General features: G+C 46.9%; 1 protein-coding gene across 1 annotated transcript in view; it reads left to right on the plus strand.

Annotated features, from left to right (window-relative positions):
* The window catches only part of DSCAM (DS cell adhesion molecule), a 544552-nt gene that overhangs the window by 459070 nt on the left and 69161 nt on the right, over positions 1-16321 (plus strand). Inside the window, exon 20 of the mRNA XM_074373020.1 lies at positions 7760-7893. Within this exon, the coding sequence (XP_074229121.1) occupies positions 7760-7893 (134 nt within the window). The remainder of the gene's footprint in view (positions 1-7759; positions 7894-16321) is intronic.

The raw sequence follows: 16321 nt of genomic DNA on the forward strand, positions 1-16321 counted from the left end.
AGAAATCCAATAAGGAGGAAAGGCTCCCCACATCTCCTTACTGACTGGTAATTTGGGGCCAATTTTTAATTGATCTTCCAGTTTTAGAAGTTGTAGAGTTCTGTCTCAAGACCTACCCTGGGACCCAAAGTCTAATTTGTCAATCAAGAAGTCTGTGCATTCATATCCAGTGCTGACGGTGCGTGGCGATGCCGTTGACTCTGGAAGGCCCTGCCTTTGGTATACCAGTTGCCCCAGGGAGGAGGCGAAGAATTCCACTTGTGCTTAGTGTGTGGAACAAAGCGTGTTATAAAACTGAATGTCGGTATTTACTTGGGATAAATCATCACATCTTCAAAAAAAAGGCAGAGCAGAGATTAGGTAAAAGGAGAGAAAAACTAGTGTAATAATAAGCTGATCTCCCAGATTCACGTGAAAAATTCACTAATTTAGGAATGGTGAAGAACTGTGCCAGCCACCTTTATAGACTCCAAATCTAATCTAAATAGGCACTGAAGCAGTTTACAGAACCGAGTGCCACTTGCGTCTGCTTGAAAGATGCTTCGTCAGATGCAGAGTACAGATCCTGCTTACGCGTCTATGAAGTCTTACAGTTTTGCAATTTGGATTACACTGCCAACTCCAGTTAAATGATGTAAACATGTGGATAGAATTCCAGTAAAACAAAAATTGTCAACATCTGTTAAGTTTTTCCTCAGTAGAGGCACAAGTTGAAGTTTCCTTGTTTATTGATGTTCTTGGAACTGAAGAAATACTAACACATTAATGACAATATTCAATTCCATCCTCTGCGTCCAGCACTGTTCTTAAACCTCTCAGTATCAAGGGGCCTGGAGTTTTAAATTGTGTTGCTAGTTCACTGATCACCTTAAAAAAGGAAAAATGTTTCACTTACTCATGAAAGAGACAAAAACAGAATCAAATAATAAATTAGTTAATTAAAATAGATTAAATAAATACATAAAATTGAAAAATAAAGCAGACAGGAAGTTTACTTTCACAGAGGGCCGTTAGCAGTGGAAATTTTGTTTAGAGAACGAGTCTTCTTGCCGTAAGTCGTTTCTTAGCCTCTGTAAGGATGCTTGAGCCAGTGGACCCTTGGACATGCTCCTGAGTCCATAGACACAGTCTCAGATCTGTAAGTACAGCCCTGGGTCCGCGGGCACGTTCTCAGGGCCTGTGAGAACTGCTCAGGATTCAGGTTCTCCTCCCAGGACGGCTCAGTCAGTGAGAGCGCACACCTTTATCACTGCTGCAAGGCCACAGAAGGCTGCTTGCCTATCGAGCTTTCTGTTTGTGAACACAAGACAACTAACTCTGAGTTATGTAACGTTTGTGAGGTCCTAAGACCACTCTGCTTGCTCAGAGTGTAATCTGAGCAAAGCCACTGGGAAAGAGAACACAGACCAGCAGTCTGTTAACTGTCTAGTTGTCGGCTTCACTCCGCAGGCAGAAGGTGGTTTCAGCCCTGATGCTTTTCTGCCAGAGTAAACGTTGTGTCTGTGTAAAAGCGGTGGCCGGCTGGGTCTTACTGCAGTTGTTTATGGAGCGCGTCGCTGACGCACAGAGCCCTGTAAGGTGGTGTGTGGGACGAAGACCCGCAGGAGGGGGGCACGTGATCGTTGGTCCCTCCAGCCACGTTAACCGTCTCTGGTAGGACTGAAAGTGGAGCTACGAGTAAGGGAAAGATAGACGGGTATCGGGATGTTTCTGAGCCCTCTGGGCCCCGGGTCTTGAGCCACACATTCTCTTGAAGGCAGGGATGGTGTGTCCTCAGGTGGTGATGAAGCTGCATCTTGATACCTTAGAAGTGAGGGATCCTGTGTGTGGCGTGTGTGTGTGTGTGTGTGTGTGTTTGCCTAACCACCAGCGGTGCTGCCCCTCAGTAGGCACTGAAGGTGTGTGTCCTGGGATGACCTGCCAATCAACTAGTCAGTATCAATACTGCTTAGGATTCCACAGCCCGAGAGCATCTGGCAGTGCTGTGATGTGCTCTGTGCAGTGGCAGGCACACCAGCCGCACAGCAGACCAGGATGTCCTGGGAGGTCACAGCTGCCTGCATTGCGGTGATCCCATATGGGTTCCTGTGAAGCCTCAGTGCTCCTGGGGGGCCTCAGAGGCGCCCAGCAGTGATGGAGAGGCCCCCTGGGCCCCCTGCTCCCTGCTCTGCTTCAGAAAGAGCCATCCCACTTCCCTTGTTAGACACTGCTTTCCCACGTGACACACTGAAGGAATCGTCTGCTTTAAAGGATGTTTGAAAACCACTGCTCTCCTGAGAGCAAAGGCCAGAAATGGTGGAGTCTTCTGGAAATGGGAAGAGAAAAGGGACAAGTGTGCCTTGCTTGGCCGTGATGACACCTGCTGTTCTGGGCACGTCTGTGTGTGTCACGTCATCTGCTCGTGGCTCAGAGAAGCCACTGTGGACTCTGGGGTTTGGGTGGATCTGGTTTTCATGGTGGGTTACACGGGCACACACACACACACACACACACGGGTGTACACACACATCACACTCACCAGTTACAGACACACTGCACACACAGATTACATACACACACCACACATACATGCACAAACACGGATGTACACACACCACACACATCACATATACACACATTATACACACGGATATCACACACACCACATGCATCACTTACACACACTACACATAAGATCACATACCCACACCCCACACCATACACAATACACACACACCACAGACACACACACCACACACACCACAGGCGTCACATACACGCACACCGCACACATCACAGACACACACCACACAAACCACAGCCACACACATACACACACACACCTGCCTGCGGCTGATCACCAAGACCAGAAAAACGATGATGCCTAAATGAAGCTGTCAGAAGTGTCTGTCGGGACTTGGACTTTTGTCCTACTTCAGATCAAGGCAATGTTCTTACAGAAAATGGCGTTGATGTTTCACATTAAGATATGAGATGGCCTGACTGCATGGCTCCCTCTTCTGTGCTGCGGAACAAATCATCACAGATTTAGCACCTTAAAACAACACGTTATTATCTCACCGTGTCCTGGGTCAGGAGTCAGGTGTGAGTCAGCAGGGCCCCTGGATCAGGATCTCAGAGGCTGAAGTCACAGTGCCAGCTGGGCCTGGAGTCCCCTCTGAGGTCCATCCTCTCCCGAGCTCACTGGTGATCGGCAGGACCCCGTCCACGTGTCTGGAGGGCTGAGACCAGCTCCTCAGTTCCCAGAGGCCACCAACAACCCCTGTCATCTGGCCCCAGTGGGTCACATTGTCATGTGGTCGGAGCAGGGCCGTTTGTCTCTCCCTCACCAGCAGAAGCGTGTCTCTACTGCTTCAAACTGCTGTCACTTCTTCCCTCTCTGACTTCTAGGCTCTCTAGAGGCTCGTCTCATTAAGCCAGGCCCACCCAAGATACTCTCCTTTTGATTAACTTAAAGTCAGCTGAGTAGAGCCTTGATTGTATCTGCAAGCTCCCTTCACCTTTGCCACAGAATGTCACCTGAGTTTGAGAGTTACCCATCCATCATAGTGACAGGGACCGCCCACATTCTCAGGAAGTAATTACACAGGCAGGTACATCAGGGGTGAGAATTCTGCCTACCACACTGAGCTCGTGGAGAAAATCTGTTTGGAGGACCTAGGATTTCCAGATCCTGGCCCAGGCCCTGGAGACACAGCAGAGAACACAGGCGAGGTGGGGCCTGCAGGCTGGTGGGGGCACAGGTTTACTACTCACTCCGGAGCGAGCTGTGATAAGTGCTGGGAGGAGGGGTCTTCAGAGAGAATATGGGAGCCCTGATCTAGTCCAGGCTAGTGACCGAGAGCTTTCTTGAGAAAGTGAACCTGAGAGATGAGTAAGAGTTGCCGAGGCGAGGTGGGGTGGGGACGGTTCCAGGCGGGAGCCCAAGGCTCTCGGCCGTCACGTGCCAAGGACCTGACGTGGGCGACGCATGCCACATCCCACATCTGGGGACCTGAAAAGGGGTCCAGGGCTGTGGAAGAGAGCCTGGCCACTGACCTGACACGTCCACACGGAGGTCTGAAGGGCACACCGACCTTACACATCCACTGAGAGCGAGGAGGGGGACGGGAGAAGAATTCTAGGTCCTGGCTTTTGCAGCCGAGGAGATGGCTGTGCCATTTCTGGCGATAGAGGAGGAGAGGAGGGAGCTTGGGAGAGAGGATGCTGAGCCCTGGTTGGAGCAGGACGGGTGTAAGATGCCATGCGTCCAAGTGCAAGTGCCATTGGCAGTCAAGACACATGATTCTAAAAGCACCTGCGGAGCGGAGAGAGGTCTAGGCAGACTGGGAGACTGGAGAGAGATGGTTCTTGGCAGCTGCATGCTTTACTTCAACCAATCAACTTTGGAGTCAGAAATTCACCAAATGGCGGCCGGAAAGTTGTGAAAGCTGCCTAAGCATGCCTTTTTCATAAGAAAAAGGATTACCAAAATGTGACCTGATGGCTAGGTGCGTTTTCACAAACTCTGTCCCAGACACACCGTCCTACGCGCTCAGCATCTGGTGTTTGTAATTCAACCCTGAGTCAAAAGTAGAGGCCAGGTTCCTTCAACGACATGCGATATAAAGAAATGACAGTGGGTGTTACAAGCAATAGCTAGACTCTATCTAGTGCATATTGTGTTCAGGACTCTGTTAATTCTTTAGCCCTCATAATGCTAGCAGTAAAATGGTAAATAGGTGTTGTTGCGGCTTCATAGACGAGGAAACTGAAACTCACACAGGCAGCTTAGTGAACACGCCCAGGACGTAGGCCCGAGTGGTGGAGCTGGGCCAGCCGCGGGGGCCGCAAGGCCCAGACCTTTAACCATTATGGTATAACCCAAACCAGAAGTAAAAATTTATTTCTGGTTCTTAAAGGGTTGGCTCAGCAATCCTGAAAATTCTTCCAGAACGTCTCGTTCCTCAGTTTCAACAGAGTTACCATTTTCTTGTGCCAAATTCTAATAACCCTCCAAGGAGAGATTGTACGAGATAAACCACAAGTCAGCGTCTGAGAAGCCAGATGGGGTTTAGACAGTAAGTGCAATGGAAGTGCTTTGATCTGATGTGATCAAGGCAAGTTAATGGAAATAATCAACTAAAGAAAGATTCACTGCATCGTACAGCGACCAAGAGACGTAACCATTCTATTTTAACTTAAAACATATAAATATATGTCTATTATGTAATCATTGGCTAATCGAATGCCCCAGGCTGTTTCGGGTGAAGCGATTAGAGTTCTGTGTTCTTTCATTCCTTGAACTGTATTCATCCTGGACCATCTGCAACTTCCGCTTTAATTACTTGACAGTGGAGTAAAAGCATATAGTTGCCGGCCAATAACCTGTCTTTTTAACTTGCCTGTTTGCCTTGGTTTTTTGCCACGTGTCCTGTTCTTCTCACTGGTCCTGAAGTTTCTTTTATTCTAACTAAGCTTTAGAAAGCTTTTCCAAAAAGTCCCATCAATTGTCATAAAAACAGCTCTCTTTTGTACTCATATTTTATTGGTTCCAGTAAATTACGATTGTCGTAAACAGGGTGCAACCGACCAGACTGAGTCTTGTTGAGCAACTAGCCAAGGGATTGCTGCCAAGTCCTTGGGGGTCCCAGGCCGAGGGAGTGCCCGGCCTGGTGGACTGCAGCTGGGTGCTTGCATTACAGAAGAGACTGATTGTGTGGCCAAGCTGGGGCATCCATTAGAGTGGAAATAGGAAGCAAATGTCTGATCTACAACGACTTCAGGGGGCGCCCGTGTGGCTCTGAACCAGGGTGTGGACATCTTGGCAGCTGCCCTCACCTGTAGGAAACTTGGCATAAATGCCCAGCATATTCGGGACACTGGTACCTTGTTCCCAAGGACCTTTTTGTCCATCCTTCACCTCTCATGTGTGTTCCCTTTTCTTGAGCTTCTGCTGTTGGTGGGTGGGACTGGCCAAAAACTGATCCCAAGATTCTAGCTGTTCAAAGGATGACTGTGTCCAGCCCGAGTTAGCTCTCACCAGAGCTGTCAGTCTTGTCGCTTTGACCTAGAAGAGTCAAGGGCACGATTATAAGACACACCTTCAACTCCAAAAATATTTACTGTGAAGTTATGTTGTTGTTGGAGCAGGAGGAGACTCAAAGCTTCCTCCAGGGCTCACAAGGGACTCGTACTGGTTTGAATTTGAAGGTCTCCGTCAAGCGGAGAGCCTCTCTTCGCGTGCAGTTAGAGCAGTGAGGGACCAAGCAAGGACCTCGGCGCTCCCCTCATGGCAGGTTCAACACTCTTCCCCTTTATCCTGCCTTCTCACCCCCCACCCCATCCTGCCTCTTCTTTCTTGTGGGAAAACAAAAGGATGGGGCGAGGGGCGCTTCAGTTCAGTCTCACTTCCCAAATTATGCTTAGTATTGTTCACACCCTCTTCTGTATTCTTAGATGATTTAAAGAGGGGACTTTCTGCAAACCTTTCACGTAAAACCTATTCTCATAACAAGTGGTTCCGTACCGCTCCTGGGCCACACGGTGCTGGGCACGGAAGGGTGGTCCCTGAAGACAGGTAACTGCCCCCGTTCCTCTCTGACTCAGGAGGCAAGATGTGCCACCCCAGCCCGTCCAAAGCCAAACACTGCAGCACAATCCAGAATGACCCAGAAGCTAAATTCCCTCTTCAGAGGCAGGAAGTCACCAGGGACCGAAAAGGGCAGAGGAGGCTCCCAGGAAGACGGGGACTTGAACTGACTGTATTAGTTCTGTTAAAGAAACCGTTATTCCTGACGCTTGTCAAAGGACAGAAAGGCAGGCTGTTTTCAGGGGAACCGTTGTGGCCGGTGTGGACACAGCCACGGTGGGGTTTTGAACAGGGGCGAGAAAGGGGGCTCAGCTCTGAATACAGCAGGTGAAGGTGGGGATTTATAGCCAAGGAGCGAAGGGGAGGGAGTGGGGTCATGGGGTGAGCAGCGACTAAGAGGAAACTCAGGGATGAGCGCAATTCTGGCTGCGTAGACCTAACAGGGCTTTTGCAGAAGGCAGGCGAGGACGATCAGCTATTACCTGGCGGTGGGGGAGAATGAAGACTTTAGTCAGGTAACGAAGGTGATCCGATACCTTGGGGGTTCTGGCTAAACTGATTTAGCAGGATTCTTGCTAAGATGAGCTCTTACAGGACAGGCCCGAGGAGAGGGGTCAGTGGAGCTCTTGGGTCACTGGTCCAAGAGACACTGTGTCAGGTCCCAGGGAGGCTGTAGCAAAGGAGGGCAGACTGGGGGACTTCAAGGACAGGAATGTATTGTCTCACGGTTCTGGAGGTGAGAAGTCCAAGATCGAGGTGTCAGCAGGGTTACTGCCTGTTGAGGGCCGTGAGGGAGGCTCCGTCCCCAGGCCTCTCTCTTTGGCTTGTAGACCGTCATCTTCTCCCTGGGTCTTCATGTGGTCTTCCCTTTACACGTGGCTTTGTGTCCACCTTTCCCTTTTGGACAGGACACCAGCCATCCTGGGCCAGGGCTCACCCTAGTGACCACAGGCTAGCTTGGTTAATCATCTCTGCAAAGATTCTGTCTCCAAATAAGACCACATTCCGAGGCCGTAGGGTTAGGGCTTCAACACGTGGGTTTTGAGGGGACACAGTTCAGCCCGCCCCACCGACTCCTGAAGAGCTGAGCAGGAGGAGTGGGGGTGCAGGGGGTGCAGGGGTGCTGCTGGGGGGTGCCCCCCGGGGGGGGGCACTCCATTTTGGGGACTAAACGCACGGCCCTTCCAGTTCCAGGTCCTCCCGCGGGAGTCAAGGCGGCCGCGGCCTCGGCCTCCATGGTCTTCGTGTCCTGGCTCCCCCCGCTCAAGCTGAACGGCGTCATCCGGAAGTACACGGTGTTCTGCTCCCACCCCTATCCCACAGTAAGTCCGCAAAGCCAGGGGCCTCTCGAGCATCTCCCAGAAACCAGCTGGGGGGCCCATGTGGGGCATTCTCCCTCCTCTTTCCTGCCCACTTGGGTCTTTCCTGGGGTTTTATTTCCCCCTCTGTCGTCTCCCCATACAAATCAATGTCCTCCTTTGAAAATACGCGTCTGAATCCTTCTAAGGGGCACAGTCGTCTGAAATTATTGTTTATCTGGTGAGTTCCCACAAAACTGCCAGCCGGCTTATCAAAATCAAAGCCCAGAGGCCTTGATAGTGGACAACACCTACTGATGTGGCTCTTGGAATTGTCATTAAGGGGCTTCAGGCTTCCCCCGCCGCCCTCCCTCTGCTCCCCCCGCCCCCCAGCCCCCCAGCTTCCCTCCCTGCCCACCCCCGACTGGGCCAGCGCACAGGCCCGCCCCTGCTGTGGGACAAATGGGGGACTTTAAGAAGAATCTGTGGCCCTGAATTCACTGTGAAGGAATTAAAAGTCAGAGCACTCCATATTTCACATTATGGTATTGATTACCATGAATTTTATTCCCGCTGAAGAATGCTTACAGAATTTAACTGTTTCTTAAACAAAACAAAACAAAAAAGCAGAGGGGGAGCAGGTGTGTGACTCCCAGGGGTCCTCATCTGCTCAGAAAGATCACGTTGTAAGTTCTGCTGCTTTAGGTCAACAGCAGCACCGCCGGCACTGAAGGAGAGCCTTCGGTGTAGCGTGCTCAGTGTCGGCTGGGCGTCAGAACTTCCATGTGAGTTCCTTATTTGGTTTCAAACATGCTATTAAGAGCCTTCCAGAAACAAAGTGATGCGAGCAGGCCAACCAGAAAAGGTGGGAAATAACTCCATTTCTCCCTCACTGACGTCTTACAACCACTGGCAGGTGTGTCTGTGCTGCCTTTGGACCGTATTGAGAAAAAAAAAAAAAGCCAAAAACCCACTGTGAGCTGGAAATGTGATTATCACAAGGTGCCCGGATCTTCTGGGTTAAGCTTTGCACGGAGGGTCCAGAACCCTGGAGCTGCCCCAGTAACGTGAAGTGAACCAGAGCCAGGGCTACGCCATCCCCAGAGCTACGCTGCTATCCACCTACTTCAAACAGCGTTCAAGAGTACGAGGCCTGTTTTTAAATAGAGCTCATTTTTCAGGGCAGTTTTAGGCTGACAGCAAAACTGAGTGTGAGGCACAGAGGTTTCTCATACGAGACCTGTTTTTAAAATAAAACACCACCATTCCAGGTGAAGATCAGAGAGAACTGACACGCTTCTCTTCAGAGGCGAATCCTTGAAAAATCCCACCTACTATTCTGTGTTTTCACATGGAATGAATAATAAACTATAACTTGCTGGAAAAGGTTTTTTTTCCCCCATCTTTAGTTTTTGTAATTTAATTTTAAGTCAGAAAACCGGATGCCAACAAGTTTTCAGAGGCTCCGACCTGGTTGCCTGTGTATCACAAGGAACACCAGAGGGCAGCCCTAGCTCTGTGCATTTTCCTTGCTCATATATCTGATTTTTTCCCTCTGAAATGACTTCATAGCTGAATGTAGAACATGGGCCAATAAATTAGGACACAGCACACTCTGTAATTTAATCTTCTTTATCAGAGTCCCTCAGCTAAAGTCGTTGCTGATGTAAATTTTCTCTCAAGAGCCTCCGTCCATCCTCCTCCTTGTTAAAAGACACAGGTTCTTTTCTCTACCATGTAAATGCATTATCTGATTATAAGCATTGGTTTCATGGTGTTCCCTCAGTTCAGCTTAGGAAATAAAAGTCTTTAGAGTTGGAAACTGTGTTGATAGACATCGACTGAAATGAAATGCACAACCTAAAAGCTGAGCGTTGTGTTTTATTCGGTGGACTTTCTGAGGACTTGAGCCCTGGAGGTGGCCTCTCAGATGGCGCAGCTCCAAAGAGGCAGAGGAGGAGCCAGGATATATAGGAGTTTTTGCAACAAAGACCAGGTAGTCAAAAGATTACTGGTTAAAGAAAACCAGACCTCTCAACTTAAGGCATTTTCTGCTTTTCTCTGTATGGGAAGGCGCAAAGGTCTGGGCTCACTGAAATCACTCCTTTGATGTGCATCTTAGCTGTCCAGGGCCAGTGTCCTGTTCTCTCGCATCCTGAGTCCCCTCAGGGGCACCGCTGGGGGCGGCTGCAGGGGCCGGGCTGCCTGCCTGTCTCCATCCTGAGTTCCCTCCGCTCACTGTCGGGGGCGGCGGTAGCAGCTGATGACTTGGTGGCCACAGCATCCTTTGTTTACTGATATGACTGCAATATTTTTCATTCACACAACAAGAAACTATCAATTTATCTCAAGACTGGCTGTCTAAAAGTCATGCTTGGTAAACATTAATCTCATTGTGAGGGACCAGTAAATGCAACAAAACATCAACCCCCACCCAATCAGAGCAAAATCTCAAAATATGTTTGATTCAGGAACTCATCCACGTAATTTTTGGACCGTGGCTATTAATTAATATACAGTGGTTTGAATGATCAATTCATACTGTATGATAAGCAGTGGAAATCCAAATAAGTGAGCTAACCTTGTGAGGACCCAGATAAAAAGTATAGCCAATCTGGATTTCCTCTTTAATGACCCTCCCCGCATAGTAGCAGCAGACTGAAAAATGCTACATAGCACATAAGCAGTAGGTTATAGAAACTGTCTATTTCCCACTGCTAAGCTGGTGTGCATAGGATTGAGAAATGAGAAATTAGATAGAACAAACTTCTCATTAATGAAGACTAAAAATCAGAAGGCCTTTAAATTGTACCAACAAGCTGTGAACCACACCAGGGATTCTAGTTTCAGATGAAAAGGTCATCCAGTTTCTGCACAGAGTAGGGCTCAGGAGATGTTGCTGAATGAGCTAGTGAGACTTGTGGCAACTAACTCTCCACAGAGCAGCCACAACTTAGAACTCAGCAAGGCTTCTGGGAAGCCAGAAAAGGAACGTTCACCAGGTCCAGACAACATTCAGGCCAAGGTAGCAGGTGTGGGTCTCCCTCCCGGGCCTCCCAAGACTGCATTTCATAGTGCCACAGGGAGGCTGAGGAGGAGAGAGGGTGGCTGCAGAGAACCAGAAATGGTCAGGAATCTCCAGTCAAAAAACAGTGCCGTAACAGAACCAGGCAAGGAGCTCTAACCTGACCATCTATAGCTATAATGATGGCATCGTGATGGTTGTCTCTCAGCAGTCATCAGGGACCTTCGGGTTGTGAAACTGCATTACCTCTTAAGAATGTTCTTCCTATTTCAAGTTTTAGCACAGCATGTTTAGTGTTATATAGTTATTTGTTTTTAAATGTTTTTCTTAGCTTCCATTATCTTTTTATTCTTTCTCTTTTGTTGCTCCCTCTCCCTCAATATCTCACTCTTAAATGTAGGCATTTTTCAATACTCTTCATTTAACCTCTTTTCATATTCTTTAGTATCAACATGAGTAACTGAATCTATTCTCATAATTTAACTCTCACCTGAAATTAGTGGGTTCAAAATGTTTCTCTGTAACCCTGACAAGCTTAGAGAACCAATCAGTTCTCTATTTCCAACTTCCTACCATCCATGTCTTCTTGGAGATCCCACCACATCCAGCATGTCCAGAACCAAATTCATTCTTGCCCCTCTTCTCTTTCTGTTTCCCAGTTAAGCTAATGATCTAACAAGATCCTTTGCCCTCTGACCAAAAGCCTTAGATTACCTTTGATTCCTCTTCTCTCTTTCCACTTGTTGTCTGATTGGTTACCAGATCATTTCTTCATTTACACACAAATCTATGTAGAGCACTACTCTGTGCCAAGGGCTGAGCCAGATTCTGAGGTGTATTAGTTAGGAGAAGCTGAGTTATGCTGCATAACAAACATACAAAAAAAAAATCTCTGTGATTTACACCAACATACAGCTTTCTTTTTCTTTCACATTTATGTCCATTGTGAGTTGGTGGTTGCTCTGTCCCATGTTATTCTCACTCCAGGAAAAAAAAACCATGCAAGTTTTATGGCAGAGAGAAAGAAATCTCTGGAGGGTCTGACATAGGCATTAAATACTCTAGCACAAATCACTGGCCAGAATTCATTGCACAGCCTCACCCAACCACAAGGGAACCAGGAAGGACAGTCTAATACGTACCAAGAAGACAGGCAAACCAGAATTTTTGGAAAATAGCTATAACAACAACCACAGAACTGCAATGACAAAGGATAGAGTGTCTTTCTTTGAAGAGTTCTTGGTTCTAAGGAGGGCAGAAAATACCAGAGAGTGTCACCATTCTGTGTGATGTGGTAGGTGCAGTAGTACAGGATGACACAGGAGCCAGGCAAGGGAAGTGTGACTCAGTCAGGTCAGAGGCTGTTACTGAGGACATGTACACAGCCCTGGCTTGTAGGAGGGGAAGAATTTTATCTGATGAAAGGGTTTTATGACCAGAGGAAATAACATCTGCAAAGTGACATTGTGTTATGTAGATGCTCTCTCTGCAACGTCTTTTTAATCCTCTCCCTTCCTTTCACTCCCACCGCCATTGCCTTGGTTCAAGTCCTCACCTGGGAAACCGAAACTAGGGCAGAAGCCTTTCCACTATGATCCCAACTCCTGTCTGCAGTCTCCATCACTGTCATGATTACTCTTCCAGATTCTGTATCCAATCATGTCATTCCTCTGTGCAGACTTCTTGGATGATTTCTCCGTTTTTACCTAAAAATGATCAAAATTCTCAAGATGAGTTGTACCCATTTCCACAACTCAGCTCCGACTCCTGTCCAGTCTCATATTCTACTAACCTTCCTCTCTCCAAAATCTGAGCCATGCATGTCTCGTGTGTGTGTGTGTGTGTGTGTGTGTGTGTGTGTGTGTGTGTGTGTGTGAGTGTGATGTGGGGTGTGTGTGTTGAGGGGGTGCCTGGGTATCGGGTCCTCCTCATCTTTTCCCTCTCATCTTCCCACGTAGAAATGTTTATTCTTAAGGCCCAACTTAAATGCTACATCATTTACTCCAGCATTTCTGAGCACCTGCCATATTCTAGGCACTGTGTGCTAAACGCTTTCTGCCTGTGGTTTCCAAACTTGCCTTTCCATGACTCACAACAGGATCACACCCCAGGACACCCATACAACAAAAGCTTTGTAAACAAATCTTACACTTACCATACATGATGCACTCTGATGTTTCTGTTCTATTGGATATTTTTTTCTCTTCTTGTATTTTTTAAATGATTGTCAGGCCCACTCAACTGCTTCTAGGGCCCACATGTATAAAAATACTGCTTCTCATCAGTGAGTCTGATGGTTAATTGTGCAGGCAGAGTTGTTAATATTCTCTTCACTGCACTGGTACTGAAATGGAGATCGTGCAGTCTGGCCAGGGCCACACAGCTCAGCGAGGTAAAGACAGTCTGCAGCCCACAGGGGTCTGAGCTCAGGATCCAGGCCCCCATCCCGACAGCCTACCGCCTTCCCCGGGGAAGCTGGCTCCGTCTCGCCTCGGGGATCCCCAGCAACCTCTCTTTGATGCAACCATTACATCCTGCATTACTGTTAGGTGGGGATATTGGTTTCCTGTAGTGGCTTGCCAGTTTCCTAAGTACAGGAACCACAGTTCGTTGCTGCTATACCCTGGGGAATCCTGGTATTCTGCTGAAAGAGGGGATGTTCAGCAAATGCTATGTTGAGTCAGATTTTATGGATGATGGCTGTGAGTCATCCAGTAGAGGTTAAGTTGTCTAATGAAGTGGCTGCTTAATAAGGCAGGAAAAGTGTGTTATTTACTTTGGGAGACTTCCCATCCCAGAAGGATTTCACTAAAATGCTTTTGAGTCACTGACATGGACCTTCTTCCATGGTTCCAGCTCAATGACCTATTGCTGGACCTCTTTTTTTTTCTGTAACAGCAAAGCAGAAAATATAGAAATGCCAAAAGTCACCCAAAGAATGCCCAGTCATATTCCACTTACATGTATGCAATTAATTACGTGTCAGCACATCTTAGCTGAGCACCTCGAGGTGGCTGGCATATCTCAGGCCCTCTCTGCTCTTGTGATTAACCAGATTTTACCCTAGCATTTATCATCATATGGCTGGGAAAAAACTAGACAAGTGTCCTTCAGACATACCTGCTCCTAAGCCTATGAACGCTAACTCTGGTTTTATAAAAATTCCAGGGAAGTATATTCTTGAAGCTTCCCTTGAAATACTACAGTTTATCACGGCCAGTTCTGATGCAATATGTTCTAAATCTGCTTTAAATTTTTTTATGTTGCTGTTTACATCCACTTAGATTCCAACTTTTTCGGAGAGTCAGGGGAAGTACATCTTATCTTTTATAATCTGGTTCTTTAAAAGTGGCCCTCCTTCCCCCCTTACCTATCCTCAGTGACCTGGCCAATAACTGACTGCTCAGTATTTCTGTGAAGTCCGTATTTTAATTTTGTGAAAATCATTCATCAGGGGTCATTCTGTTTCACTGGGCATCAGGTGAAGCTATCCAGTTGCTATAGTTGGTCAAAATCAGGTGGCTCATGCTAAGGTTGGGAGAAAGCTTAGCCGTTAAAATCCTGAGCCCAGTTTTGCATTTTATTGAACAAAGGGAAGCAGAAGCATGTCCTCAGATGGAATTTCTGTACAGAAACAAGCCCTGATACTCTTTTCAGGCCCAGTCTCACAAGATCGTCTGCCCAATTTTGTACTGCAAATTGCCAGTACGTATTCTGGCTTTGCGCCGCCATCCATTCGGACTGGACGACCAGTGTGGCTTCTCCACTGCTGCTGACTGCCTCCCAAGTAGCCGCAGATTAAAATGTCCTTTTGATCAACTAGCTTTTGGAGCTTTTGAAAGATTCCAGCTTTGAAAACATCTTATCTTTTTGACTTGGCCTGATACAGACATGCAGTACTAGTTAAGGAAATAAATGGCTTCAAATCTTTTTAAATTAAGACTTAATGGAATGGCTGTTTTTTCCCCAAAGCTGTATATTATACCTATGTTATGTTTGTTACTGAGAATAGCCTATCTCACAATTTTTCTTCCACGTGAGAAGTTACATAATGCTACACTGGTCCTTTTGTGCAAAATTTGTTGAATAGGTGACAGCAGCCAAGTTAGTTAATACAGCACTTTTACAGAGAGAGGATTTGTATGGCAGATGGCATGACAAGGCAGAAGGGATGAGCCAAACTGTAGTAAATGGAGGTAATTTTGTTAGAAAGAGACTGGAAATGTAAGCAGCCTATGACTTGAGTCTGGCTAATTGGACGATGCCTGATTGTAAACAGTAACACAGAGAAGCTAGTTTCTTTCATATCTTTGCTGGAGATCAACTTTAATTCACTTGCAAAACATTATAGCAATAGTTTTTATATTTGGAAGGCCAAAAAATAAAATATTTTATGTTTGGAAGTCTTCTTTAAAAGTAGCCCATAGCATGACCGCTGCAGTGATCTCGGTGCAGTACAGAGGAAACTACCAAAAGGAGAAAACAAGCAGTTTTAATGCTCTCTCTGTGAGAGCTGGCACCTTGCTCTGTCCCGTTAGGAAGACCCTTGTGCTACACTGTCTTCTTCTAGAGGCGAAAGTAGTGAAATCAAATGGAAATCAGATCAAAATGTATTTATACACGGAAATTTTAAAAAGAAGCAAATCTTAAACTGATCCAGCTAACTGCTTATTTGCAACCCAGGCTGTTTCTCCGCCGCTAATCGGGAAGATTGATGTGCTCTGAAAGTGTCGTTGCCCTGTGATGAAGGGAGCTAGCATTTTGTTTATTCTGCTTTAGGGGAGTTTTTTTTTTGTTTTTTTTTTAATCACTGCTGCTAACGTTCCATCCTCAAACTCAGAGCATTCAATTTTTTTTTTAAATTGGAGGTTAATAATTAGATTTTAAAGCTTTTTAAAGCACCATATTTCTTTAATAGAATCAGTTTTTCATTAAAAAGTTAATTGAAATGTTTTTAAAGTGAAATTCCTTTTATATCTGTCAGAAGCGTTGGATAATTTGATCTGAGCAGGCTGTGACTCCACAGTCATTCTCTATGCACTTTTCTCTGTTGCATTCAAATAATTTCTAGGTCCTTATTAAACTCACTAACACAACAGACATTTCCTCAGTCCACTCCAGTGGGTTAGTGGGTCCCAACCCTGTAATGGTCTGACCTGGGATCCCTGGGGGGTAAGTGGAGGAAAGGGTGAGGCAAAGCCCACTCAGACAGCCTGGACCGTCCATCAGGGGAGAGATGGCAAGAACAGGCAGAACCATCATCCAAAGTGGAGTAAAGATAAGGACCACAAAGGATGGATGAACAAAGGCCAAATATGATACCTGACTGAGGGAATTAAATCCAAGGCTTTCCAAGTTCGTGCACTGAACTGCATAGTGTAAGGGATTTGGAGAAGGATTCAGCCATTATTGGGTACACATCCAGTT

The sequence above is a fragment of the Camelus bactrianus genome, chromosome 1 (assembly GCF_048773025.1).
Source record: "Camelus bactrianus isolate YW-2024 breed Bactrian camel chromosome 1, ASM4877302v1, whole genome shotgun sequence".
NCBI lineage: Eukaryota > Metazoa > Chordata > Mammalia > Artiodactyla > Camelidae > Camelus > Camelus bactrianus.